This window comes from Chaetura pelagica, unplaced genomic scaffold (assembly GCF_000747805.2).
Source record: "Chaetura pelagica isolate M959 unplaced genomic scaffold, ChaPel_1.0 scaffold91, whole genome shotgun sequence".
NCBI classification, from domain to species: domain Eukaryota; kingdom Metazoa; phylum Chordata; class Aves; order Apodiformes; family Apodidae; genus Chaetura; species Chaetura pelagica.
Genome location: NW_009952042.1, coordinates 756,573 through 782,807, shown reverse-complemented (window position 1 = coordinate 782,807; position 26,235 = coordinate 756,573). Strand labels below are relative to the sequence as shown.

Genomic DNA, 26,235 nt, shown 5'->3' with positions numbered 1-26,235 from the left:
GGAAACAAATGCTATTAGTAGTATTCATAGGAGATCATAGGGGTTGGAAGGGACCCCTGAAGGTGAAAGCTATTTAAAAAAAGATCAAGCTGTTTCACCAGAATGACCAGCCTTGGGCAAAAGCTTCATCAGTCTGGGCCATCCTCTGGGCCTTCACATCTGTGAAGTGAAGCTTTTGCTCCTACCCCAAAGCATTTCTGAGCAGCCAGGAGGTGAAATCCAGCTCCAGGTTTTTAGAATTGGGACCTGAGTTGGTTTGGCCAGTGGATGAGACCATGAACTCTGCTGAAATCTGTGTCTGGGAAGCCCTAGATGAAGCCCAAATGTTGCCTCCTCTTGGGGCATCTCTGTTGGGTCCTCTGTAGGGCATGAATGACTCCACCTGCCTGGCAAGACTGGACTGAGCTGTGCTCTGGAGTGAAATTTGCAGGAGGGGGTGCTGGAATAAGATTTGATTTTGCCTGTTTACCTTCACTGCATGGCTTGTTTTCCCATCAGCCAGAGCCAGGACCAAAACACTTCTTTGTGACATCCTCATGACAGGCTGGGATTTCTAAGAGTTGCCATCTGGTGTCATTTACTCCCACTGGGAAGTGGCTGCAGTTCTTTTTGCCACAAGCAGCAGGCAACAAAGGCTCCTGATTTCCTAATAGTTGCTTTCTTCTTCCTGGAAAGCCAAGGCCAATTAGGGATGTGAGATGGTGGTGTGAAGTGAAATCTTCCCTCTTTGTCTGCTGGATGGTACCCAAGTCAATCATGTGCCTCTTGCAAATCAAGTGATGTGGTGAAGAGGAAATACTTGACAAACAACAATAAAACCAACCCAGCACATTTATTTAAAAAAGAAGGCCTGAAGATCCACTCTGATCTTGATGGGATGTGGTGGAAGAGTTTATGGAGCCATGCTCTGCTGGGTGGTGGTGGTAGAGGCTGAGAGGGACTTGTTGTGCCCCTTTTCTTTGTATTTGTAGGTATTTTGCTGGAAGGTGCTTGACCCTGCACCCCATTCAGCCAATCTGGGTCCTCTGATAATGACAGGGACCTCCAGCACTTGAAATGTTCAAGGCAGACAATTAAACAGAGAAATGCAGAGAGAAAAGCAGAAATAATTCTTAAAGATGCTGAGTTTTCCCAGCTGGCTGGGTCTAGAGGTATTTAATGCAACATTTCTACCTGAACTACCCTGGTATTTCAGTGTTTGACTTGGAGAGCTGAAAAGCAAAGCACAGAGCAGGTTGAATCAGAACTGATGGATGAGATCAGGGTTGGGGACCAAAATGAGGAGGAATGAAGCAGTGGGGAGGTTTCAAAATGCTAAGGTGATAACCAGTCACCAGGACCTGGCCACTTGTTTGATAACTAACTTCAGAGCAGGGCCAGGACCTGCCCTGCTCATTTCATTTCATCTACTCCCAGGGACTTAACTGGAGACAAGGTCAGGCTGCATCACATCTCAGGTCTTCTCCTAGTCATGAGCTTCACATGCTGTGTGATCATTCAAACCCAGCTGGACAAAGCCCTGTTTTATCAACGTTCAGCCCCAAACTTAGTGGTGGTTGCTGTAGTTGTGTCATCAAAAGGAAAAGCACCTTATTCCTGTGACCAAACGGGTGTGACCAAGCTCAGGAGGACTTCAAGGTGCCAGTTTTCCACAGGGTGCAGAGAAAAAACAGGCAGCTCTGGGGTGTTGAGAAGGCAAGTCCTGTCAGCCAAACCTCAGGAGGTGTTTCACAGGGTGGGCTTCTTGTTGCAGACAGAAAAGAAAGGGAAGGAGCTCAGTGGTGCATGGATGGTGTCCCTGCCCATCCCCACCTGCCTTGCTTGAGAGGGTTTTTTTCCTCTGTCAGGAGCAGAGTTGGGCAGTTGGACTCAGTGATCCTACAGGTCTTCTCCAAGTGTGATGGTTGTGTGACTGAGAGATGCTCTTCACTCCCAAGAGGGAAGCAACAAGATACACTTGATGAACTGGTGAGTTCATGAAGTTCAGTAGAAGATGTGGCAGTGGTTTAGCAAGATGCAGTGGCAGGCTGCACTTGGTTACTCAGTGCTCAGGGAGGAGAGACCCTCCTGTTGAGTCATGAGGTTCAGAAAGGACCTCCTTGCTTTTTGAACCCCTCCTGAGTGTGGCTGGATCCAAACTTAGTCCCAGACTTGGTCAATTATTTATGCTGATGAATTGCAGAGGGTTAGGAGAACCTCCTGTTGAGTCAGGAGGTTCAGAAAGGACCCTCTTGCTTTCTGAACTTCTCAGAGAGGAGTCTGGGTGTGGCTGGATCCAATCCTAGTCCCTGACTTGGTCAATGGTTTGTGTCTAAGGGGTTATATTTATGCAGTTAATTATTTCTATTGCACAGCTGTGACTTTCAGTTTGTATTCCCAGTTCACTAACCAAGTATCTGACCTGACAAGGGTTCTTTCAGCCTCCAGGAGTAACCTTGAAAGCCATCCCTGCTCACGGGGACATCTGGTGTGCAGCCCACTGGCCTTTCAGGAGAGCCCAACAAGCCCTGCCCACTAGTTATGGAGTCAGATAATTGACTACTAGTCATACTTGCAGACCAACCATGTTTCAGTTAACCCATGCTCAACTAGCCCTCAGCCCTGGAGCAAGATTTCTAGCCCTAAGCCATGGTGATGTTACCTGTCTCCCAAGAGCTAGATGGTGGTCACCATGAAGACCTTGAGCTTTAAAACAAATGGGAATCTTGGTTTGGAGGGAAATTGAGGAGAAGTAGCTCCTGTCTTCCCAGAAACCATTTGGAAATGGGAATGTTCTTCAAGGAGAGTGTTGGTGCTTGGCATGTAGCAAGTTCTACAGGAGGAGGAAGCTTCTGTGATCCTGCTGCACATGTGAAGTGACTCCAGTACTGGTGGAACCAGCTGACTGATTCAGATCTTTCCATTCCAGCATCCCTAACACATCTCTCATTCCTCTGCCTTTCATGGTGGTTGTTGTCAAGGAAGGGGAAACACCAACTAGTTTGTTATTTCATTAAGCAGAGGAGCTGGTCATGGAGAGGAGGGAGGATGAGCAACTGAAATCACCTGGATAAGAAATCAGCTGGAGCCCTGCCTGTCAAATATGCCCTCCAGGATGTTCCTCCTCAGAGACACAAATTGCCAACCCTGGCAACATCTGGCAGGTTTCCCCCTTCCTTCCACAGATGTGTCAGTACCATCTCATTGCCTTGGCCTTTTGAATGGGGTTATTCAGCATCATCTTCCATCCTGGAGCAATTCAACAAAAGCTTTACACCCATGTATAGAATTTCTGTCTTGCCAGCTGTTTGTTCTTGTCCAAATCCTTCCCCTCAATGCCTGGGCTCAGGGAGCTGCTCCAGCTCACCAGATGGTTCCTTTCTCTTTGGAAACTCAATTCTACTCTACAGATCCCCAAAATAGTGTCTTTTTTTTTGCTTTCAATTTCTCCTTGTGAACTACCTTTGTGCCTAGGAGAGGCCCAAGGAGATGCTCTCCAGGTTAACTGCCCATCTGGAGAAGCAGAGAGACTTTTTGCCTTCCTGTGTCACCTTTCCAGCTTTACTGCTGCAGGAGCATATTCAAAAAAAACAGGTTTAAAGACACATTATTTCATTACAGGCTATAAGAGGGAGTCCCCTGCCTTGGAGGCAGCTCTGGGCAGCTCCTGCTATCAGCACAGCATCCTAAGGGTGCATTTGTGCACCTCATTTCCCATGGGATGGGTTTGTTTTCAGCATCCTGGAGATGCTGATTTTCCATCTCAATCCTGAGAGCCTAATGACTTGGGAATTCTGGTGCCTTTGGCTTTAGAAACTCTTCATCAGGAGGTTCTGAGGCAGCATCAGTCTCAGTTTTTTTCCAAGTGCAGGTGCTGCTAAGTGCTAACCAATTAAGTGCCTTTTTAAATTGAAAACTTGATTGAAATATTCATAGATGCCTTGATCCCTGGACCTGGGAAGTTCCAGTTGGTTTTCTGGACTCTATCTGTGACAAATTTGCAGTATCCAGCAGGTGTGGTGATGGAAGGAAGGGAAACTCAAGCTTTCCTTGCCTGGCTGGCAGAAAAACTCAGGTGTGCTGGCTCAGGAGGGGTTTTGCCAGTTGGGGAATGGTTTGAGGAGCCTGAGTGTGGACAAGGAGCTCTCCAGAGTTGGTTCTTCTGCCCCTCTGCTTCTGGGGTTGGCAAATGGCCTACAAGGCAATGGTGGCTGCAGGACAGCAGGCACTGAGCAGGGACAGGGCTCCTGCCTGGCCAGGGAGCTCCTGCTGGGACCTCTGGCCATTGGCTGGTTGGTCCTCCAGGGTTTCATGATTCCACACACACCAGTGACTCAAAACTAGAGCATCCCCAGTGGAAGGAGAAGGAGCTGAGGGTGAACATGAACTGTGAGTAACTGTATCATGGACACAATGATGGAATCTCAGCATGGCCTGGGTGGGAAGGGACATTTCAAGGCCATCTAGTCCATCCCCCTCCACTGAGCATCTCCAGCTAGGTGAGGTGGCTCAAAACTCCATCCAAACTGACCTTGGATGTTGCAAGGGATGGGGCATCTACCACCTCTCTGGGCAATGAGAATGGCTCAAAATGAAAATAAATGCATCACTGCAGCTCTGGGAATACAGGTGGGGTTTTGTTTTCCAGACTTTCCCTCTTACTGACAACTTTCTAGCCCAGTTTTGGTGGAGAAGTCAAAGCTTGCAACGTTCTCATGAAGATGATGCTCTTCAAAAGAGCATTTCAAGGGGATGGGGTCTCTTAGGTACTCCCAGAGTGTTTCTTTTCAAATGTCCTTATGAGATGAGTAGAAGTTAGTTTGAATTGTCTAGTGAAAGATCTACAAGTGCCATAAATTACTTTAAAACCTGACTCTTCTAAGCCTTGTCTTGGGTGGTGCTCCATCCTCTCTTCTCTTCCACTTGATGAAAGCACCCAAAGGCATTTTTATCCTTTCAAGTTTTTTTTCCCCAGTGTATCAATGTTATCACTTCCATTTTTGTTTTTTTCCCCCCTCCCTTTTTCATTTTCCCCAGGATTGGTGGCCAAATGGTTTAATTATTAAGTGTTTTTCATGCAACTTGAGCTGTTTGGAGATGTAGTTGAGAAGAGAAATACCCTGAGAAGATAATATTGGCTGAAAAGGTCTTCATACCTTAATAATCCTCCCATTTTTTTTCTCCTTTTCTTCCCTTGGGGCAAAAAAAGGAGGTGATTTTAGGAAGCACCATGATTAGGGACTTCAAAATGACTTGTATCCAAAGCACCTCCCAATGGGCCCCACATGTGTTTGTAGATTCATTTGCAGCTTAGACCTTGGTTGTAGAAGGAATGTCCCTTCCCTGCAGGGTGGTGGGAACAAGGCTGGATGTGCTGGAGAGTCAGTCAATGAGGGTCACAAAAGATCAGCACTTCTTGGCAAAAAAAAAATGGGTCCAAACCTCATCCCTTCTGCTCCAAGACTCAAGGGTAGATAACTTCATGGGTTCCTCTTTTCACTCTTCCATCCTGTGTTCAGGTCAGTGCTGCAGGATGGGCACAGGTGGTGTTTCAGAAGAGTCTTCCTGGTTGCTCTTGGGAAAGATGGAGTTGTTCTTTCCTCCCCTTCTCTGAGAAAACACCCAAGTCCTCTGCTTGCTCCTCTCCCTGGGAAACGGGGCAGGCAAAGTGTCTTCTCCTGGTGGCTGGGCTGGAATAAGAACAGGCTGTGAAGTCCCCTATGGTGAGAGCTTGACTCTAGTGCTGTGCAGATGCTGGGGGAGCTGGGAGTGCTCCAGTATCAACCAGTAAGTTACCTGGAGGGGTCCCCAGAGCTGTCAACAGGAGTATGTTTTAAAGCCACTCTGGGCGTGTTTGCGTTCGCCCGTGAACCTTTTACAGGGAAGCAATTTCAATATGCAAAGTGAGCCAAACTGGTTGGAAAACAATCACTCCCGGGTCTGACAAAGATGGGATTTGTTCTGCCCTGCTGCCAAACCCCTCAGCATCATTTCACTCAGCCAGGAAAACCTGCAGTATTGATTTTGGGGATGGAGAATTGATTGTAACAATCAAGCCCCGGGGGCAGCACACGTGCAAAATGGGTGGGTGGGTTCTTTTTTTTTCTATAGCAAGGATGAATTTGATATGCAGCTATTTATGTAGGGGCTAAGCAAGGCAGTAATGGTAATAAATTGTATTTGGTCCAAAACTATCCACTGTGATGGGGTTGGGTTTTCTCTTTGTCTAACAAGCCAGTCACACGGTGCCGTAAGAGCGAGGAAATAGATGCAATTGGGAGGCCCTGCTTGATGGGAAACCCTTAATACCTTTAATACCCTGAGTATTTTCTACCAGTAAAAGCTCTGGAAGGATTAGAGGCTTGGAAGGAACAGCTGGGCCCCAGGTTGTTGCAGCAGGGAAATGTTGATGTAGAGTATCAGTGTTGTTATCAGTCGAGGCCAGTAAACCTGGTGGTTTTGCTGGGCAAATTGATGGGGACTGTAAGAACAGGGTGAATAGACACAGGGATGAACATGAGATGATGAGGTGGGGGGATCAATACAGCTTTTGTGGAGGGAAGTCTGGCCTCACGTGCCTGTTGAAGCCCTTTGAAGGCATCCTTGAGCACGTGGGGGAGGAGATCTGGTTGATATGGGTGGCTTGGCTTTCCTAAAGCTTTCTGATAAGATCCTTCACAAAAGGCTCCTGAAGAAATGAAGCTGCTGCAATGTAAGGAGAAAGATCCTTTGGTGATAAGAAGCTGATGTGATAGGGAGCAAAGGATGGAGAGGGGTGGTGGCTGGGGGGCTGGTGCTGGGGTGCTGGGCTCCTGCAGAAGGTGGAGGGTGAGGAACCAAGGGAAACAGAAGTACCAGCTGATTGTTAAAATCCTGAGAGAGCTGGGAGATGTAAAAAAGCAATGAAAAATGCCTGTGGTTAAATAGAGGGGGATGCAGAAAGAGCCTGTGTCCCTGCTGCTGGGCCCTGGCTGGAGGGTGACCTCAGGATGGAGGTCTTGCTGCTGATGTGGAGGTAAAAGCCCTGCTGAGTGTTGGGGTTGGCTGGGAAATGAGAAGAAAAATGGTCACTGCAGAGTGGCCCAAACCTGCTGTGCACCCTCTGCCATGGGCAGGGGGGGAAAGGGCCAAGAGAAAGTGGTGGGGATGGGCAAGTCCATGGACTGGCTTCTGTATTGTGGTGAGAAAAACTCCTGCAGACCTTTCTGCAAGGAGAGAGGTGGCAGAGATGGGGGCCTGGCTGTGTCAGGAGCCAGCAGGGAGGGAGGGGGGTCAGTCTGGGCTGTGAGGTTGAGATAAGGTCCCTCAGCCAACCTAGCAAGGAACATCTGGGGCCAAAAAACAGGGCTTGGTCTCAGGTGGGGATGGGCTGGAGGAAATGCCTTCAGGTGTTGGGCTCAGCAATCAGTCCATTCCCAAGAGGTTGGATGGAACAGAGGGTGCAGGAACATCTGTGGGATGAAAATGGCCCAGATGTGTCAGAGCTGCTCAGGTGAGTGTTTGTGTCCTCGAGGCAAAAAGAGGCAACTTGGGCACTTTGGGCTGAAAAACTAAAGGTGTTTCAGTGGCTGCTCAACCCCAGAGCTGGTGTTGCCACTAGTGGGGGTGTCCTCATGTCTGTTGGAATGAAAAATGCCTGAAAAATATCTTTTTTAGATGTGATTTGTTCTTCTTCTCCAAGCACCAACTGAGTTTGAATGGACGTTGCTATGAAAAAATGTACCTTCTTTTTTATTCCCTTCCCCCCCAGTTCATTTTATGTGCTTTACTTGCCAAAAAAAAAAGAGAGCAACCAAAAAAAAATCAAGTCAACAATAATCTCTCTTCTTTTCCAGAGCATCAAAGTGAGCTGGTTGCCTCCACCACCAGGTACTCAAAATGGATTTATTACAGGCTATAAAATCCGACACAGAAAAACCACCCGCAGGGGGGAGATTGAAACACTGGAGCCCAACAACCTCTGGTACTTGTTCACAGGTCAGTGTTTGTGTGGTACAGCCTGGCAAGGTTTTGATGAATGAAATGCTTGGGGAATAAAATAGACTTGCACTTCCAGGGTACATTGATTCCTGGGCTGGCAGGAGGCATTTATTGTGGTGTACAAAAGCAGGTGGGGTTTGTGTTGGGGTTTGGTTTCCTTTTCAGACCTGTTTTTTCTTTCCTTCCTGCTTTAATATTTGGATTTTAGCATTCATGAATTGGAAGGTGCATTTTTTTTTTGATGTCCAGTTTCTCAAACCTCAGGTGGTCCCGGGTGCAAAAAAGACCAGTTTCCCTAATGTTCTTGTCCAAGATGGTCAGTGGAAAATGTCTCCTTGGAGAATTAAAAAGTGCAACAGTCGACCACAGTGAAACTCAAATTGGGATGAGTGGAGCCAGATGAGTAATGGGAGGGAAACAGGGAGTGGTGGTGGGTGAAAAGGAACTTCCCCTTGGCTCTTGCCCAAGACAGAAGTGAGAAAGCAGCAAAACACCCAGGGAGAAAAGCCAAGTTGGTCAAAGTTTTGCCCCTGAATTCAGTCTCACCACGATTTCACCTCAAATGACCTGCTCTGTGTTTGCTTTCACTTGGTAATTGGTGAGAATCAGAAGTGGTTCTGAATGGCATATTTTAGAATAAAGCCTGTTGCTTTCACTTTTGGAAGGAAAAGCAGCATTTTCTTTCAAATTGAAAGAAAGGCAAAGGTAAAATGTGATTAGGAGGAAGATCTTAAATGCTGAAATCTCAACTTGGTCATCTCATAGAGTCACAGAATGGTTTGGGTTGGAAGGGACCTTCCAGACTATTTAGATCCAACCCCCCTGCATGGGCAGGGACCCCTCCCACCAGCCCAGGCTGCTCCAAGCCCCATCCAACCTGCCCTTCAACGCTGCCAGGGATGGGGCAGCCCCAGCTTCTCTGGGCAACCTGGGCCAGGCTCACACTACCCTCACACCAAAGAATTCCCTCCTCATGTCTCCCCTCACTGTCCCCTCTTCCAGTTTTCATCCATCCCTCTCATCCCATCCCTCCCTGCCCTTGTCCCAAGTCCCTCCCCAGCTTCCCTGGAGCCCCTTCAGGCACTGGAAGCTGCTCTAAGGTCTCCCTGGAGCCTTCTCTTCTCCAGGCTGAACACCCCACCTCTCCCAGCCTGGCTCCAGAGCGGAGCTGCTCCAGCCCTCCCAGCATCTTCATGACCCTTCTCTGGCCTCTCTCCAACACCCCCAAGTCCTTCTCCTCAGGGCTGCTCTTCATCCCTTCTCCACCCAACCTGTACCTGTACTGGGGCTTGTTTTGTTCCACATCTCTTGGCACGACATGTTTTAGAAATCAAGGAGGCAACATCCAGCCCTCATTATTCCTTTCCCCATGTGCCCATGGTGATGGCTGGAGCTTTGTGGCTCTTCTACATGGACACTTGAAATATGAACCTGCAGGCACTGCAGAGCTTTGCTGCCAACTGATTTGGCAGGCAGGGGCTTTACAGGATAACAACATCTGCAAGAGCAAAAGGAGCTGAGAGTTAAGACTGCAGGTTTTTAAACAGTCCATTTTGGAGTAGGTTTCCATGTCATGTTCAACTGCTCTTTTTAATGAGGAGTGTCCATCTCCAGACAGGTTTGCAATGAGATGGGGCAGTTTTTTTACCTGTGGTCAGTGTAGGTGGAGGAAAAAGATGAACTGATATCCCCACCTCAGGGAGATATTGTGGCACATTCAGGAAGGTTCTTGTTTTCTGATGGCTTGAGCCAGAGAGGAAAACATCATGTTTCTGAATTCATGCTGATTTTATGATATGAGTAAGACTTTTTATTGGGTTTCTTTGGTTGTTTTAGTGGTTTGTTGGGGGTTTTTTTGCCTGAACTGTTTGCTCTGAAGTTCATCAGGAGCACTGGGAAGCACAACAGTTCCAGTCACTAACTTGGTTTTCTAGCCTGCAAATTTAATGCCTGAGGGGACTGAACCAGCAGTTCCTTGCATGTTAAAAGCACTGAGCTTGTGTTGTTGGGTGTGCAATGAATGGCTCAGTTATGTAAAACAATTCTTCAATTTCCTGCTACTTGGGCTTCCATTGATTTTTGATGCATGAAAACAACGGATGGGAATTGTGACCCAAAACAGTCCTGGACTGGTGCAGCCCTTGGTTAGTTTTTGAATCAGCAGGACCAGGGAGGGGATTGTCCCCTCTGCTCTGCTCTGCTGAGACCCCCCTGCAGGGCTGGGGCCAGGGCTGGGGTCCCCAGCACAGGAAGGACATGGAGCTGCTGGAGAGAGTCCAGAGGAGGCCACAGAGATGCTGGGAGGGCTGGAGCAGCTCTGCTCTGGAGCCAGGCTGGGGGAGTTGGGGGGTTCAGCCTGGAGAAGAGAAGGCTCCAGGGAGACCTTAGAGCAGCTTCCAGTGCCTGAAGGGGCTCCAGGAAAGCTGGGGAGGGGCTTGGGACAAGGGCAGGGAGGGATGGGATGAGGGGGAAGGATTAAAATTGGAAGAGGGTGGACTGAGGTGAGACATGAGGAGGAAATTCTTTGGTGTGAGGGGGGTGAGAGCCTGGCCCAGGTTGCCCAGAGAAGCTGTGGCTGCCCCATCCCTGGCAGTGTTGAAGGGCAGGTTGGATGGGGCTTGGAGCAGCCTGGGCTGGTGGGAGGTGTCCCTGCCCATGCAGGGGGTTGGAACTAGAGGATCCTTAAGGTCCCTTCCACAACCCAAACCAGTCTGGGATTCTATATATGCCTTTCCATATTCTCCCTTCAATATGGCAAATCCAAGGCACCACGACCAGAACATTCATTTCACCCAGAGGCTGTTGCAGACTCAGGTTTTGTCATGAATTTGATCTTTTTTTCATCTTTTTTTTTTTTTTTTCCTTTTTTTTTTTTTTTGGTTTATGTTTGTTTTTTGTTGTTGTTGGTTTGGTTTTGGTTTCACCAGGACTGGAGAAAGGAAGCCAGTACAGTTTCCAGGTGGCTGCCATGACAGTGAATGGGACAGGACCCCCCTCGGACTGGTACACGGCAGAAACCCCCGAGAACGACCTCGATGGTAAATGCATCTCTCCTCAAAGCTGTTGTCTCCCCTAGCTGAGGGGTGTCACTGCCTTTGGCACCCACTGAGGTGCCTCACCACCCATCGTGGGTGTTTTCTTCTACTCCTGGATCCCACGTGCCCTGTGTTCTGCTTCTCTGTCGTCACCTCGAACCGAGGAGCCGCAATTCTTTGTCCGACTCATTCTCTGCCAGAATGGAACCCTCTGAACTTCATCAGTGAGAAACTGAATCAAAGAAACAATAAAAACGATGCCAACAGTGCCAACAGTTCCCTGAGCAAATATTCCAATAGGCTAAACCCTCTTTTTCAGGTGATAGAAATGCAGGTAGGCAATGAAGCTGAACGATGAGTGTGAAATGCTGGGGTGCAGATACCTGAGAACTGTGGGCTGTCTAAAGCAGTGCAGATGCTGACACAAAAGGGAAGCCCAAAGATTGCAATGAAAGGGTGAGGCTGGGAGATCTGAAGTAAGAAAAGAATAAAAGGAGGGTAATGAAAAAGTCTGCCTAAAAAAAAAAAGAGAAATTAGACAGAGTGCAAATCAAACGGAACAAAGAGTCTGACAGGTGGAAGTCACAGCAAAACTACAGACAATCCATAAGGAGCAAGTGTGCAGGAGGAAGGAGATGAATAGAAAAAAAAATAAAAGGAAACTGATGAAAATGGCTCTGTTTTTTAAAAGAAAGGAAGGCACCTAAAAAGGATCAAAGGTAAAGTGGATGAAAGAATAAATAAATAATCAGTTTAAATGCGCTGATTTTCCTTTGCTTTTGACTGGCCGGATTTCCTTAGGATCTCAAAAATCAGCCCTTGCAAATGGAAGAATTACTGCCTTTCCCTCTGCCCAAATGTGATTTTCCAGCAGGCCAGGAGTGCCCACAAAGTGGGAGCACCAGGACCTGGGGTTTCTGCCCCCTGGGTTGTAAAGAAGAGGTGATGATGCTTCTAGACGTGGTCCAACTATCCTAATGGATCCCAACATCCCGTGGTGCATGATTTCGAATGATGCTTTGGCTGGAAATGGAGCTGTTGAGGTGCAAACAGCTGAGTTTTCCCTGCAGAGCTTTGCTTTTCAGTGCCCAAGCCATTCCTCTCAAGTTCTGCTGCCCAAATCCACGGGTGCACTCAAAGGTGCCAGTGGAGCAGTCACAGGAGACGCGGGATGGAAGTAGGTGCGTGTTAATTCATCCCAGCCAAGCCATTTTGGTCGTGTGTTGCATTTCCATGCATTTGCATTTGCAGGAGTGATGAATGACCCTGGTGGATGGTGGAAACAGTTTCTCTTGTGTTCCCTGTAAGCCTGGTTGGCATCAGCAACACAAAGATGAAGCGTATCCTGGCGAGCGGCGCCAGCTCCCGTCGGAGATTGATTTTAATTAGTGTGTTTTGTTGGAGTGATTAGAAATCCAAACAGAGCTGCTTCTTCAAGGTTCCCTAGAAAGCTCCCCTGCCTTTCCTGACAGCTGGGGAGGTTTCAAATATTTATTTTAAGCCTCAAATGCAGTGCTTTAAGAAGACAAAACAGAAATACAAGTAGGACTTGAAAGCGGTGCTTTCCCCAGGGGGGTTGTTTTAAGTAGCTCGAGCAAGGGAATCTCCCATCAACTTTGCAAAGGTTTCCTCCCCAAAAATGGGTTGAGGGTGGTGGGTTTCTGCTTGCTGCATGGAACAGGTGGAAGGTGTTATCCATGTAGATGGTGATACAGTTCAGCTCCAGCTCTAAATTAGTGCTTGAAGAGCACGACAAGCTCGACGCTGTCATCTTGTCATTTATACTGGGAAGTGACTGGGGAAGAAGATGGGCTGAGTAAAATCTCTCCTGACTTTGTTGTACATCTTTGAGTGGCTAAGAAAATTGCTGGAGTGACCCAAGTGGGCTGCATTTTTCAAGCTTGACAGTGGAATTAGGGGCCTTGAAGTAGCACCAAGCACACAGTTCCCTGGATGGAAGATGCAGGTGCTTGAACCATCATGTAGAAACACAGTGAAAGACCTGGAGGACTGTGTGAGCAGATGGGGCATCCCAGGAGGAGATGTCACACCACACAGTGACACAGAACTTCAGCTGCCATGTTTTGGGGACCTAATTTTCCACAAATAAAGAGTAAGAAGTGCAGCCCTGGGAAATCTGGTTTCATCAGCAGATCTCATGAGGAGTTGTCCTCCTGCTGGTCCATGGGGCTGGTTGAAACCCACAGCTCATGGTTCTGACCACACCACGTGCTTACAAATACCCCAAGACTTCCCAACGTGAGAGCAAGTGAGAAACTCTTGGTGCCATTAAAAGGGGGACTAAAAATTGGGCTCCTTTGGGAATAAGGATGAAGAACTTCTTGGGCACTTCATGTAGGAGAACGGGATCTCGAGGTGGCTTCTCAGAAGTTGTCCTGACATCATGTGTCCAGGAGATACAAAAGGAAACTTACTGGGCTAAATTGCAAAGAAGTGGCCTGACAAAGCAAGAATATGAGGTCAGGAGGAGTTTTGCTCCTGGATATCCAAGTGCTGGGCCACTGAAAATCAGCAGAGCCCTGCAAGGGCTGGATGGGCCTTTTCCTGGAGACCTGATGGGTTTAGATATTTGGCTGTGTGATAAGTTGGGCAGAATTCCTTGCTGTTGCAAGCATGGTTCATTGTCATTAGAACCACAAATGCTTGATTTAAGGAGAGAAAATCATTGATTATGGCATTTAACTTTGTATTTTGGGTTGTGAAACACATGGCACAGGGTGTAAAATTTGGAGCTGGGTCAGAATTAAGAGAAGTGGGGGTTTTTTTCCCAGAAAATGTTTAAAAGTAAAGCTAATGAAGACATGATTAAAATGGCTTTATACAGAAAGCTGAAGGAAAAGACTGTTCAATAAAAAAACCCAGCTCTGTGTTGATGAAATGTTGTTATAAAAGAGTTCAGAGATTCATTCTATAGGTGATAATAAGTAGTTGAAAAATGTTGCTTCATTCTAGGGACTTAATTCACAGGAAGGGTGCAAGAAGTGAAGCTGCCTTTTGCTTTCTGAAAGGCACCAATCACCCATTTGAATAGCTTGATCTGAAGCATGGGTGAAATGTTTGAATAAAGCAGTTTTAACCTAAGCAGCTGCCTCAAGGTGTCTGGGCTGCAGCTGAAAAGCCTGTGCATGTCAGAGGTCAAAATGATCATGGGAAGGCCTCTGGATGCTCTGATTTCCTTTGCTGCCTGGGAATTGCTCCTCTGGGGAAGTTTTGGAGGGATTGCTGCCTTCTCCAGCTTCTCATTTCAAGGCATGGAATTGTTCTTGTCTCTCTGGGGCTGGTCAGAAATGCTTCTGCTGGTTGGTTTGCAAGCAGAGCTGGTGAGGACGAGCTGCCCCAGGAACTTTTCCTGCTGCATTAAAGCAAAGGCTGGGAGAGGAGGGGGGGGAAATGGCAACTTAACCTGACGTGCAGTGGCACTACTGGTGCAAACTGTTTCTTCTTCTCTGTTTTTTTCCCTTATGAGTAGTGACTTTTTCAGTGAATTTCCCTCGACCTTTAAGCAAGAGCCATGGTTTGCAATTGTAAGGAGTCGAATGCAAAAGGACTTCTAAAGTGTTTCAGACTGGTAATGGACTCCTCAGACATCCCTGAAGGTGCCACAGGTTTTCCAAGGACTGGAATGGGTTCATCAGAGCTCATCTGAAGGCACATAAAAATGCCAAGGACACCAGGATGGCTCTGGTTGTAGAAAAGGGTTGATCCTTCTTTTTATTACCTTTTCCAAGGTTTACAGTGGGAATGCTTCACAACTGCAAAGTGGCTTTTGTTGGGGTTTACACCAGTTTATCTGAGGAGTGTTTTTTTCTAGCCTGTCCTTGGTGCCTTGCCTATAAGCTGTCATCTGTTATATTGCAAGCCTTTTTATTGGGGGGAAAAAATAGTGACTTGTCTCTTTCTGCTCTCAAAAAGACAAGCTACTGTGCAGCTCCTCTGAAGAGACTTGTGATATGATAGTTATGGGGTAAACTCCAACAAAAGGCATTTTCTCACCCAACCTTGATAATAAAATTAGGCTTCTAGAAGGCAAATAGACTCGCAGTGATTCATTACCCCTTGAATTTTACCTGGCAATGCCTGTAAATCAAAGGCCTCATTGGATGAATTCATTTTGGAAGTGTTGGTGGGTTATTTGAAGCAGCTTCGAAGCAAGAGATGCCCACCCAGGAGGGAAAATGCACTTCTTGATTTCATAGGAAGGAGACAGCTGGTTGCCAGAATCTACTGGTGTGTTGCTGCCAAAAGGAAACCTTGTCCTTAAATAATCTGTGAGCACCAAGCTCCTGCAGTCAGTTGTCAGGATCCTGCTGGGCCTGTAAATAGGGTGGGGGAGAGAAGAGTCGTCCCACTGCAAATTCTTTTTGGGGGTCAGGAATTTGAGTTGAAATCTCTCTTGTACCTTCATGCTACAGATGGAAAGGAGCAGGAGATGTTCTGTTTAATAGAGGATGAGGGTCTTGGAAGGGAAGGATGTAGCTCCAATGAAATTGCATGTGACTCTTGGTGCTTTTTGTGTCCATCTTCTCACCTCGGCTCAAACCTCGAGGCGAACATTAATTTGCTACTCTTCTCTCTTTTGTCCCTTTGAATCCCAGAATCTCAGGTTCCTGACCAGCCAAGCTCCCTCCACGTCAGGCCCTTGACAACAAGCATTGTCATGAGTTGGACTCCCCCTCTGAACCCCAACATCGTGGTCCGTGGCTACATCATCGGCTACGGCGTGGGCAGCCCCTACGCCGAGACCGTGAGGGTGGACAGCAAACAACGTTACTACTCCATTGAAAACCTGGGTAGGTGATTGCTCTCCCTCATTTCACTTCCCCCCCCCCAAAAAAAAAGGTTCCTCTGAGCTGAGGCTCTTTTTGGAGGCTTCTTTTCAGGCTGGTGCTCCCTTGCTGTGGTGCTTTCTCAGGATGCTTCTACGTTCCGTTGTACGTTTGGTCTCTGGACACTCTCAAGATGTCAGGGTGTTGGTTTTTATTATCAAATGCTTATTTTATTCAATGGATTTTACTAAGTCCTAATACTGACTCCCACATGTGCAGAGAGCTGAACCCAGAGGTGTTATTCCTTGGGCTGATCCTTCCTATGTTTGAATTTAATGACCACGGCAAAGTTCCTATTTTGCGTCTGTCCAAGCGGTGCCGAGAGAGAGGTGGTTATTCATTATTCATGGCCTAGCCTCTGTCACAGCTCATCTAAATTCTCAGCATGGTACACAGGGACCTGGATCCTTCCAGTGGTGACCGACCCTTCTCCTAGCACTGGGAAGCAGTTTAAAAGAAGCCTAACAAAGTTGAACTGGTTTCTTCGCCGTTTCTTCTTTAGCGCTTTTATTCCAGGGAAAAATGAGAAGATTTCTGCTTAGTGTTCTGGGAATGAGCAGATATTACAGGAAGGTTTGTTATCTTGGTGCTTTAGGGGTGCACACCTGGGCTAGTGATCTCAATTCTGCTGGACCAAAACTCTCTGAGATCTGGAGAAGCTTTTCTTTCAAATCAGTATTTCACATCAAGCCGCATCAGCCGACATTTTTACGGTCCCCTCGACCAGGGGAGCAGAAGAAACTGGTTTTACTGTTATTTCATCCAACAGCTTCACTACGTCCAGGTGTATATTTTATGATGGCAAAAAGGCCCACGTAAACACTCCCAAACATTTGGTGGGTCCTGCAGAAAAAGACAGATGGGGTTGTTTTGTGCAAGTGGGATGTTACTGTGCAAAATCTGCCCGGACTGCGGGAGGAAATTCTGTGGAATATAAAGATGAAAAGCTTTTCCTAATAGTCTAATAACTGATGGTCAGGGTTAAATACAACCTATTTTCTTTTTTTAGTTACAAAATTCTCCCAATTTCAATTTTCCCAAGCCTGTTTTAAGTTGTTTTCTATCTTTAATGAGTTTTCGTTGAGTCTTTCACCCCCGTCGACCCAGAAATATGAGAAAAGAAAATGATATAAACAGAGTTATTTAAACCACTGGGTTTGGGCTTTGGAAAAAAGGGAAGAAGATCCCTACACAGCTCCATTGGATAGAGTTCCTAGTGGTCAGCTCTGATGAATATAGTCTTGATTAACAACTGGAGAAATGTCTTGGGTTTTGTGGAGCTTCAGTGCTTGGTTTCCTTCGTCCATTAACTGACCAGTGGATGTATTTGCTCCTAGGACCTCTGGTAGCCACTGCCACCAGGTGGAAGAGACACTAAGAATCATGTGCAGGTAGAAAAGCCTCCTCAGAGGGTAGCTACACGTGGGATCTGGGGAAAGCTGGTGGTGCTTGAGCTATTAGAACTGTTTCTGTGCATTAAAAGGCTTCTCCCATCATCTTGGTTGTGCTGGCAGGCAGAAGCAAATAGCAAGTCCAGCAAGTCAGGGAGGATGTCCCACTAACATGCTTTAATTAAGAGAAGTAACACTCAGACACCTAGAAAATGGCAAGAAACTCTTGAGCATATCAAATATTTAGCTACTAATAATTCAGTCACCAAAGGGAGAGTTGGGTTGGATTTTTTTTGGCTGAGCATCCTCCAGCAGGCTGAGGTTTCATGGAAGTTCTTAATCATTCAAATGCAAAGTGTCTCTTCCCTGTCTGGGGTTTTTTTTTGTTGGATTGCAAATATTCTACATGTGAAGAGTGTGACTTCATTGTCCAGACAAGCCAGATGCATCTGGTCCCTAAGTGGAGAAGGCTGCAAGGATTTTGGTCACAAATCCTGAGGTGCCTGTTTTAAATGACTCCTCTGAAGGTACAACTTTGCAAATCAGTTTCCATGAATCATTGCACTCCTGAAATCCCAGCATTTCAATATCCACAGAAATGAACCTCTGAGGGATGTGACCAAGGGCCCAGAGAAAGCTTTTAAAAAATTAGAACAGTTGCCAAGCCAACACTTCCTACATTATTTACCCACTTAATTAGAAACCATTGCAAGGAAATGGCACTAAATGGTGAGGCTGAATGATTTTCCTAATAAAAATGCTGTTTTCATTGTAGTTATGAATCAAAAATTGCTGCTGGCAGGAATGAGGGGGGAAAAAACACTTCCTAGATGTTATGTGGGCTCATCCCACCTGTTGGAAAAGCTCCTGTGAAACCTCTGCATGAGGGATATACTTGATCTTCAATGTGAAAGCCTGATCATCCAGGTCCTTGTCAGGCAATATTTGACTTCTATAAGCTGGAGTCCTGAGAGAAAGGATGGTGAGGAACTTCTTTGGTGAAACTAGTGCCAAGTTGGGTTGGACAGGGCTGTGAAACACTCAGACACCACGTGTGTGTGTGTGTGTATGTCCAGATATGCCTGATTTTTTATTTCCTTGGGACAATTTTCTTCTCCCTGGGTTCCCACCTGCACAAAAGCACCTCCTGGACATCTTTGCAAAAGCCTCCCAGTTGAGAGGGGGAGAAGAGGGATGGATGTAGGTGTTGAGAGGGGAGGCTCACAGCCCCCAGACTGGCTCACTGGCTTTATTCTCTTCCAGCTACATTCCCCTGGACATTCCTGCCCTTGTCATCCTCCTTTGCCTGGTGGTTCCTGCTGTAGGTGTGTGACAGGGTTGCTGGAGCAACTCCTGCTTGGTGGATGTGGATTTAAGCCCAGGACTGTAGGTCTTCTCTGTAGGCAGGTTGTGGAGAAGCTGGTAGCTTCACTTGTGGTCTTGATATGTGGGTGGTCAAACCTTGGTGATGAAATGGAACTGCTGTTTAGCTCTGACTGTTTTATCCAGCTTTAGGTGTTGTAACTGAGTCACCAGAATTTGAGCCCTATCAGCCCATGTTACTTCTCTAGTCCATCAATCATAGAATCACAGACTGGTTTGGGTGGGAAGGGGCCTTTCAAGGCCACCCAGTCCAACCCCCTGCAGTGAGCAGGGACATCTGCACCTGGAGCAGGTTGCTCAGAGCCCTGTCCAACCTGAGCTGGGATGTTTCCAGAGATGGGGCATCTCCCACCTCTCTGGGCAACCTGGGTCAAGGTCTCACCACCCTCAGTGTAAAAAATGTCTTTCTAATATCTGGTCTAAACCTCTGCTCTTTCAGTTTAAACCCATCAACCCCTTGTCCTCCCTCTGCAGGCCCTGCTAATCAGTTTGTCCCCCCTGTTCAAACAGGAAAAGACACCAGCAAGGAAAGTTCAGCCCATTCAACAGCTTGATCATCTGACTCTTTCTCCATGTTGCCCACAGTGGATGGTCCATAATGGTAACTTCACCATGGTGGGCATTGCTAGACACTAGGATTAGCTGATGAAACTCCAGAGGTCTTTATAACTTCAGTGTGCTCTTAATGATGGACTCAGAATCCTTCCTGAGTGGAACTTACTGGGTTTGGGTGGGAGTCAGGTATGGAAGTCTCTTTAGAAACCCTGATAGACACTTCACTTTCATAATCCTCAGTACTTTCAGAACTCTGCTTGAAGGTACAAGGCTTGGAAGAGATGGACAAGCTCCTGAAGTGGATCTCCCAAAGGGGAATGATGGACTTACCTACACACTTGTGGAGTGACCTGCTTTTTAGCTCCATCCCTCTTGGCAACAGGAGTGGAAGAGCAGCAGGCAGGAGTCAGCTGGCAGCTTTACATCCCAGTTCAGGGGACTTAATGGATTCCTTCCTTGAAGCAAAACTTGTTTCATGGTTGACTCAGATTGTGCCCAAGCTCTTAGAGCACTTGTCTGGAGCACTTCAGCTATTGACTAAAATCACTTCAAATACCTGAAGAAAAGCACTTGCTCTTTGATAATGGTGATGGAGATCTTTCTTCTGTGTGATGATCATCTTGACTACAACAGGAGAGGGGTAATGCTTCTGCTCTGGATTGAATTACAGTGGGCATATTGCCTTGGAGACACCCTCCCCAGGTGCTGAAGAATAGCAGGGTATCCAAAGCTTTCAGCTTTGGCAGGGAAGAATTGGTTGTATTTCCTTTCTGCAGTGGATGAAAGATACTCCATGTCAGTCTCAGAAGTTTCAGGAGCCAGCATCTCCCCTCCTTTTGGTCCATCTTTTCTGTGGCAGAGAACTCAATGCTTGACTGACTCTCAAATGAATATGGAGACCCACTTAATGGTTTTCTCCCTCTCCCTTTCCTTCTTCTTCTCCATTTCCTTCTTCTTCTCCCTTTCCTTCTCCCTCTCCCTTTCCACTCTCTCTCCCCTCTCTTCTATCCCCTCCTCTCTCTCCCTTCTCTCTTATTTTTGAATTCTTTGCTTGGGATTATAAATAACAAGGTTATTGGCTGATTAATGGGAGTTTTAACAAGACTGAAAAATTCCCAGATGCTAATTCAGATCTTTTACTCCTAAGAAGGAACAAGTTCTTTGTTGATCCAACTCAGAAGGCATTAAATGTTGTCATGAACAGACTGGACTCACTGAGCTTTATTTTAAAGCTTCTTCATGAAGTAAAAGCTTCAAAGAACAGGCAAGAAATATGCCAAGGAGATGTCCATTAACCAGCTCTGCAAACCTAAACTCCAAAAGATCTGAACCACCACACTGGCTGTAACCATGTGCATAGAACTTGTTGGAGATCCTAGAACCTTGTTTGTAAATCATGTCTTGGAAAAAGGAACTGATCAGGAAATGTAATTCCACTGGCAGCCACAATAATGCTTCCATCTGCAAAATGCCTGAAGACTTTCCATGAGAAAAATGTGTATAAAAAGGAGTATTTGACATCTATTCAGACCATTCAAAAACTAAAGATGGGAAAGCTGCACCAAATCCCACAGTCTTAGAGAACTCTGGACTTTCTTCTTCAGGGCCCATCCCTTCTCTCCGTGAGCACAGAAGAGCAAAGCCTGATTTTAGGAAGAGTTTTTCAGTGCAGTTACCTTAGAAAAAGCTCCAGTCACCTCCCTGAGTGTGCAGGAATTGGGATGCACCCTCTGGAAAGAGCCTGATTGGGAAGCTGGAGTTCACCCCTTGAAATATTATTTTCACGTCTCTTTTGAACTTGAACCTTTCATCCTCCTGGCCCAGCAATGAAAGCCAAGTGCATAATATGCAGCCAAAAAAACCCCAACAACCCAGCAAAGACTTTTCAAAGTGACTCCCTCTCCTCCCCTCAAGCCTGAAGCTCCACACAGCTGAAAATGTGAAGACCCAAAGAGGAAACCTAATGGACTTGAGCAATTCCTGCTTAATTGGTAGTTTGGAGAATTAGAGCTGCTGTATGAATAATAAGAACGTATTAACAACTCACCCTGGTATGTCATTTGCTGGTGTTGGAGGGGGCTCCCCTGGTTTATAGGGACCAGTAGAAGAGGTTCCATGTGGCACAGGGGGAGAGATTGGCAGCCAGGGTGGGTGTTTTTTCGCTCTGCACACCTTGGTGCAAACGTTCGGCTGATTCCCTGGTGCGGTTTGGATGGCACAGGTGTCAAACTTGACAGATCCCCGTGTCACTCAAGGAATGAAAACTTAAAAAAAAAAACTTAAATCAATCCTCAGAAGTGACAAGAAACGGAGTGAAAGCTTTTAAATCTGCATTTATGTTTTAACAAGCACACTGGCAGGAATAAAAAGAGTTGGACAAATTCTCCTCCATCCGAACTGCGGATCCGATTCAATTTGACCCTTGCACATCAACAAGGCCAAAAAAGCATTTTGTTTCATTGCACAGAGAGAGGAAGAAGGTTCTTTGTTGCCTTTAATCTATGCAGATGACAGTTGTGGATTATTACAAAGACATGAAAGGGAACAGAAGCAGCTTTTCTAATGTAGTTTGTGGTTGTTTTCTTCCCTTTGCGTTTTTAATACAAAACGGAGCAGGGAGAATCAAACAAACCACATGTTAAACGTTGTGCATCTCTCTGTTTCCCTCCTCCATCACATTAAAGCCCAACTCTAACAAGTAAAGGCACTTGGAGAATCAGGGGACTGTTCATTTGCTTTCTTGCCTTTGAAAACTGCCTGTTATTTCCAGAATGTTACTATTTCTGCAAACACTTCACGGGATGATTTTCTGGCCCTTCTCTCCCTGACTTTGCTTTCTTACAGGATATGGAGAAACTGCTCCTATATCAAGGGTCACTTTAGGAGTTGTGCATCCTTTATATTAGGAAAAGCTCTTGCATAACTCCCCCAAACCAGATATTGTGTGGATTTTGAGTTCAAGTGAATTTTAGCCTTCTCCCTGTGCGTAGAACTCGACTTGGAAACCACTCTGGCTGACTTGCCTTACAGCACTTTAGTCTGTTTATGCCTCAGTTCTCCAGCTGTGAAACAAAAAAAGCTGAACAGGCTTCCCTGACAAAATGTTCAGGTTCTCTTGACAACAGAGGGAAGAGCTGAATATTCCCCTTTTGTTACAGAGCAGAAGGAACTTTTCATCCCAAATAACAGGAATCACACAGATGGCCGAGGAAGGTTGGCCCAGATGATCCTTGAGGTCTCTTCCAACCTGGTGTTCTGGGATTGTTGGGTTTTTTTTAATATTCATTCATCAGCTGAAAAAGAAAGAAAACCAAACCTGAAGCAACAACACAAAGGAAGCTTTGCTGCAAGGCTTAGTTTTCAGGACAGATCAAACATTCAGCTTTGCTTTCCGGGGTGTCACTGCTCTCCCAGTCACAGATGCCAAGGTCAGAGCAGCCAAGTGACCCAGCTCCTCTCACTCCACCTTTCCTTGGATGAAAGACTCCTTTTTTTTTTTTTTTTTCCAAAGGAAAACATCAAGCTCTCTTCATGGTACAAATTGCAGTGTTGTTTTTGTGCCCAAGTCCCTGAAGGAACCTCACGCTGACCTCGCCGGCAGGTTATTGGTGTTTCCTCCGAGCCAGGAAGCACCTCCAGTCCCAGCTCTTCATTTTTTATTCATTTGTCCATATGCCTTCCACTCCATTGTCTGCTCCCCTCCTTCTCCAGGCTTGGGCAGCCTTTTGGAACATCAGTAACAAACGTACGTGGTCCTCAGAGGGATTGTGTTGCTGTTGTTGTTGTTGTTCCTCCTCAGCGACCCGACGTGCACTGAGCTTGCAATGCACCACGGGAGGTGGAAAGGTTCACATCTCCACAGGAGACCAGACCTATTTCTGAGCCTGTTCAAACTGCAGGCTTGGCTGAAAATAAATAATAATAAAAAAAAACCCCAACACCTCCCTGCTCACTTGGTTAAAATGCAATTCTTACCAGAGAAAGCAAAGCAGGCATAATATATGATGAGATGACATCTTAAAACCAGCCGTAAATATGGATTTGCTGTTTGTCTCCTGCACTGCATTAAAAGAAAAGCACTTACCAGCTTCATGCTATAAATTCCCTGTGCCCCATTAAGCCCTTTCCTTAGTGTTTTAGGAGTTAAATGTTTCCCCAATTAGCCTGAGTAGCTGTAAGTACCCAGGCACCCCCAGAAGAGTGAGGGATGTGGTTGTTGTGCAGCTGCAGCAACGTGTTTCGATGACCTGGACAGGTTCCCTGCAGGGTCATGTCCTGCCCTGTGTGCTCAGCCCAAGGCACCATCCAGGGTAGGTCTGTGTTGACTCCTCAGGAGGATTTGCTAAGAGATGTTCTGACAAGGCTGCTGCCAATGTGAAGACAAGGAGGTCCTTGCTGAAGGTCCCAGTGGAGCAGAGTGAGGCCAAGTCCCAGATGTTGCCACTGAAGCAAAGATTTGGACCCAAGTCCCAGTTCCTCACCCAAAGAGCTCAGATGTGCCCTCAACTCTTGTCACAAGTTGGATGGGGTTCAAAATGAGAGGGTAGGTTGGATTTGTTTGAAATGGAGATGGGTAGGACCCCCTGCAGTGCCTGGTCCTTCACATCTCTGTGCAGCAGAGGAGCAGAACGGCCTCCTAGGGGACAATTTCCAAGGAAATAAAGGAAATATTTGAAGCATGGCTGCAGATTAGCATATCTTGATTTGATGTGCTCCAGGATTGCCCAGAGGGTCGAGGTGAGATGAGGATTTCATTGTCTGGTGAATACACAAACATGGGAAAAGACTTCAAAGAGCTCGTAGGCAGGGACAGAAGGACTTAAAAAAGAAGTGAAGTGAATGTCACAGGGACTGAAGAGCAACAAAAAGCAGGGACTTGTCCACCTTTTCTTGAGGAGTTGGTGATGTGCTGCAGACATGAAGCCACATTTCAGCTCTTCTGTATGTTCACTCTGAGAAGAAATGTGGTTTTCCAAAGAGGACTTGAACACTTGGGTGGGTTTTTTTTTTTTCCCCAGGCCAAAACTTTCAGGTTTCTGCTGCCTTAATCAACAGTTGGTTTTGTTCTTCTGGGCAGTTTTCTCTGTCTGGTGACCCAGCTGCTTCTCCATGTTTCACCTGAGCAACTGAAAATGCCAGTTTGTGGGCAGTGTTAGTAGAAGCTGTGTAGATCCTGATGCCAATCAGCAGAGGGTTTGGGTACCATGCCCTGGAGAAGCTCTTGCATCTGGTTAATGTCTCTAGAGGCCTTTGCAGGTGTCCTTGGGTTGTTCTTGGCTTGGTGACATCCCCTATGGAAGTGATGCTCCTGTCTCACCTCCACCTGCTCCTGGTGGGGTTGTTGCCACCCTGAATTACCCTGTGGTCTGGAGGTCCCCAGGTCTGCTTGACCAAAAGGGCTGCCCAGGGTGGTGATGGAGTCCCCATCCCTGGAGGGGTTTCCAAGCCCTGGAGATGTGGTGCTGAGGGACATGGGGCAGGGCTGGCCTTGGCAGGATCAGTGGTTGGGCTGGATGATCTTAAAGGTCTTTTCCAACCAAAATGATTGGATGATTCTGTGATTGCTAACAAAGAGGAGCCAGGAAGCTTTTGGTGAAGCAACCAGTGAGGACAACAGGGATGACAGGAGATCCTGTGCCAGCAGCTGACTTAGAACTGCCTCCTCAGCTCAGCATCAAAACCAGGTTCCTGCTCTCATCATTTTTAAGTGAGCAGGTATTAATCATCACAGAATGACTTAGGTTGGACAAGATCTCTCAACTGGTATGTTCCAAGTCTTGGTTCAAGCAGGGCCAGCTTGGAAGGGAGCTCTGGGTCACCAAGGGGTGAGATCTCCATGAACTCCTGCTTCACTTTTGGTTTAGGATGAGGAAAAGCACTGACCAAAGCATTGGGAGAAGATTATTGCACAGATCATTTCTCTTTATTGCCATTTTCTTGGCTACATGTCATGAGAAGCACTTCAGATGTTTTTAAGTAGCTCTGAGCAGGATGATGGGATGAGCAAAGTGTCCATGATGATCAGGAGATCCCATCTCAGTTTCTGTTCCATCCTGGGGAGCACTTTGCAGCTCCCTCCTAGCAGGTCACTGGGAAGATGGGAATGAGAAGAGGACTTGAGGATGAGGTTTGGTTTGAGGGACAAAGGAGCTGGTCTAGAAAATCAGCCCAACTGTGCTACCCTATTTCCAACACTGCAGTTTATAAGGTGAGGAGCTTTCCTTGGGTTGGAATTTACATCTAGTGGTGTAGCATTTATTTCACATTTGCTGCTTAAAGAGGAGATGAAATTATGCATGAAAATTAATTTCCTGCCAAGAGACCTCATTTAATGGCTGTAGAGATGTCACAGTGTTAACCCCTTCAGGAGGAAAATATCTCTGGTCTCTGGAATGAGTTGCTCTGTGTCGATTATTTCTTGTCTAGTGACAAGCTCTGCTGGGAGAAGAAAGGGATTTTGTTCATGCTCAGCCTGAACTTACTGTATTTTCTTTTAATTTATTTATAAGTTGACCTGCAGAACCCTTCATTTCCAGAGCCTGCTCCACACCAACCCTGACATGTTGATTCTTGGCTCTAATTAAAGCTGCATTCTCCACTCAGCTGCTTCCAAGGCAAGAAAAGCTTTCTTTTGCCAGAAAAAAAAAAAAAAAAAAAAAGAGCATTTAGGTTTCTCCTTCTCCTGCCCTAGAAGAGCAAATACAAATGATAACATCATTCTTAATAGGTTTGTGTTCCTCACTCTCACGAATGGGCATAAGTGGAGAGAAATTCAGGCTTGACCACTGAATCCTTGCAAGTGCACTGGGATTGTTGTCTCTAAAAACCCCTGTTTCTTCATGTTGTTTCTGCCAGGAGCACTAATGACCCTTCTGTTGCATTAACTCCTGCCCTTATTAGTAGGATCCTGCTGAAAAGCTGCCCTGGTTTGAACCACTCTAGTGGCATTTTACTAAAAGAGAGCCCTGGAACCACCCTGGGAGTGTTATTAATACACAACCCAGTTCAAAAAGCAACAGTGCCCCATGATAATATTCATGCTTTCTCACTTTCTCATTCTCTTGG

The 26,235-nt window shown here is 46.5% G+C and overlaps 1 protein-coding gene across 1 annotated transcript in view; it reads left to right on the top strand.

Moving 5' to 3' along the window:
- DCC (DCC netrin 1 receptor) overlaps nt 1–26,235 on the top strand; it is a gene marked incomplete at its 5' end in the record, with an annotated part of 160,854 nt that overhangs the window by 85,169 nt on the left and 49,450 nt on the right. The window contains 3 exons of the mRNA XM_010002791.1: nt 7,815–7,956; nt 10,887–10,997; nt 15,611–15,805. Of these exons, the coding sequence (XP_010001093.1) occupies nt 7,815–7,956; nt 10,887–10,997; nt 15,611–15,805 (448 nt within the window). The remainder of the gene's footprint in view (nt 1–7,814; nt 7,957–10,886; nt 10,998–15,610; nt 15,806–26,235) is intronic.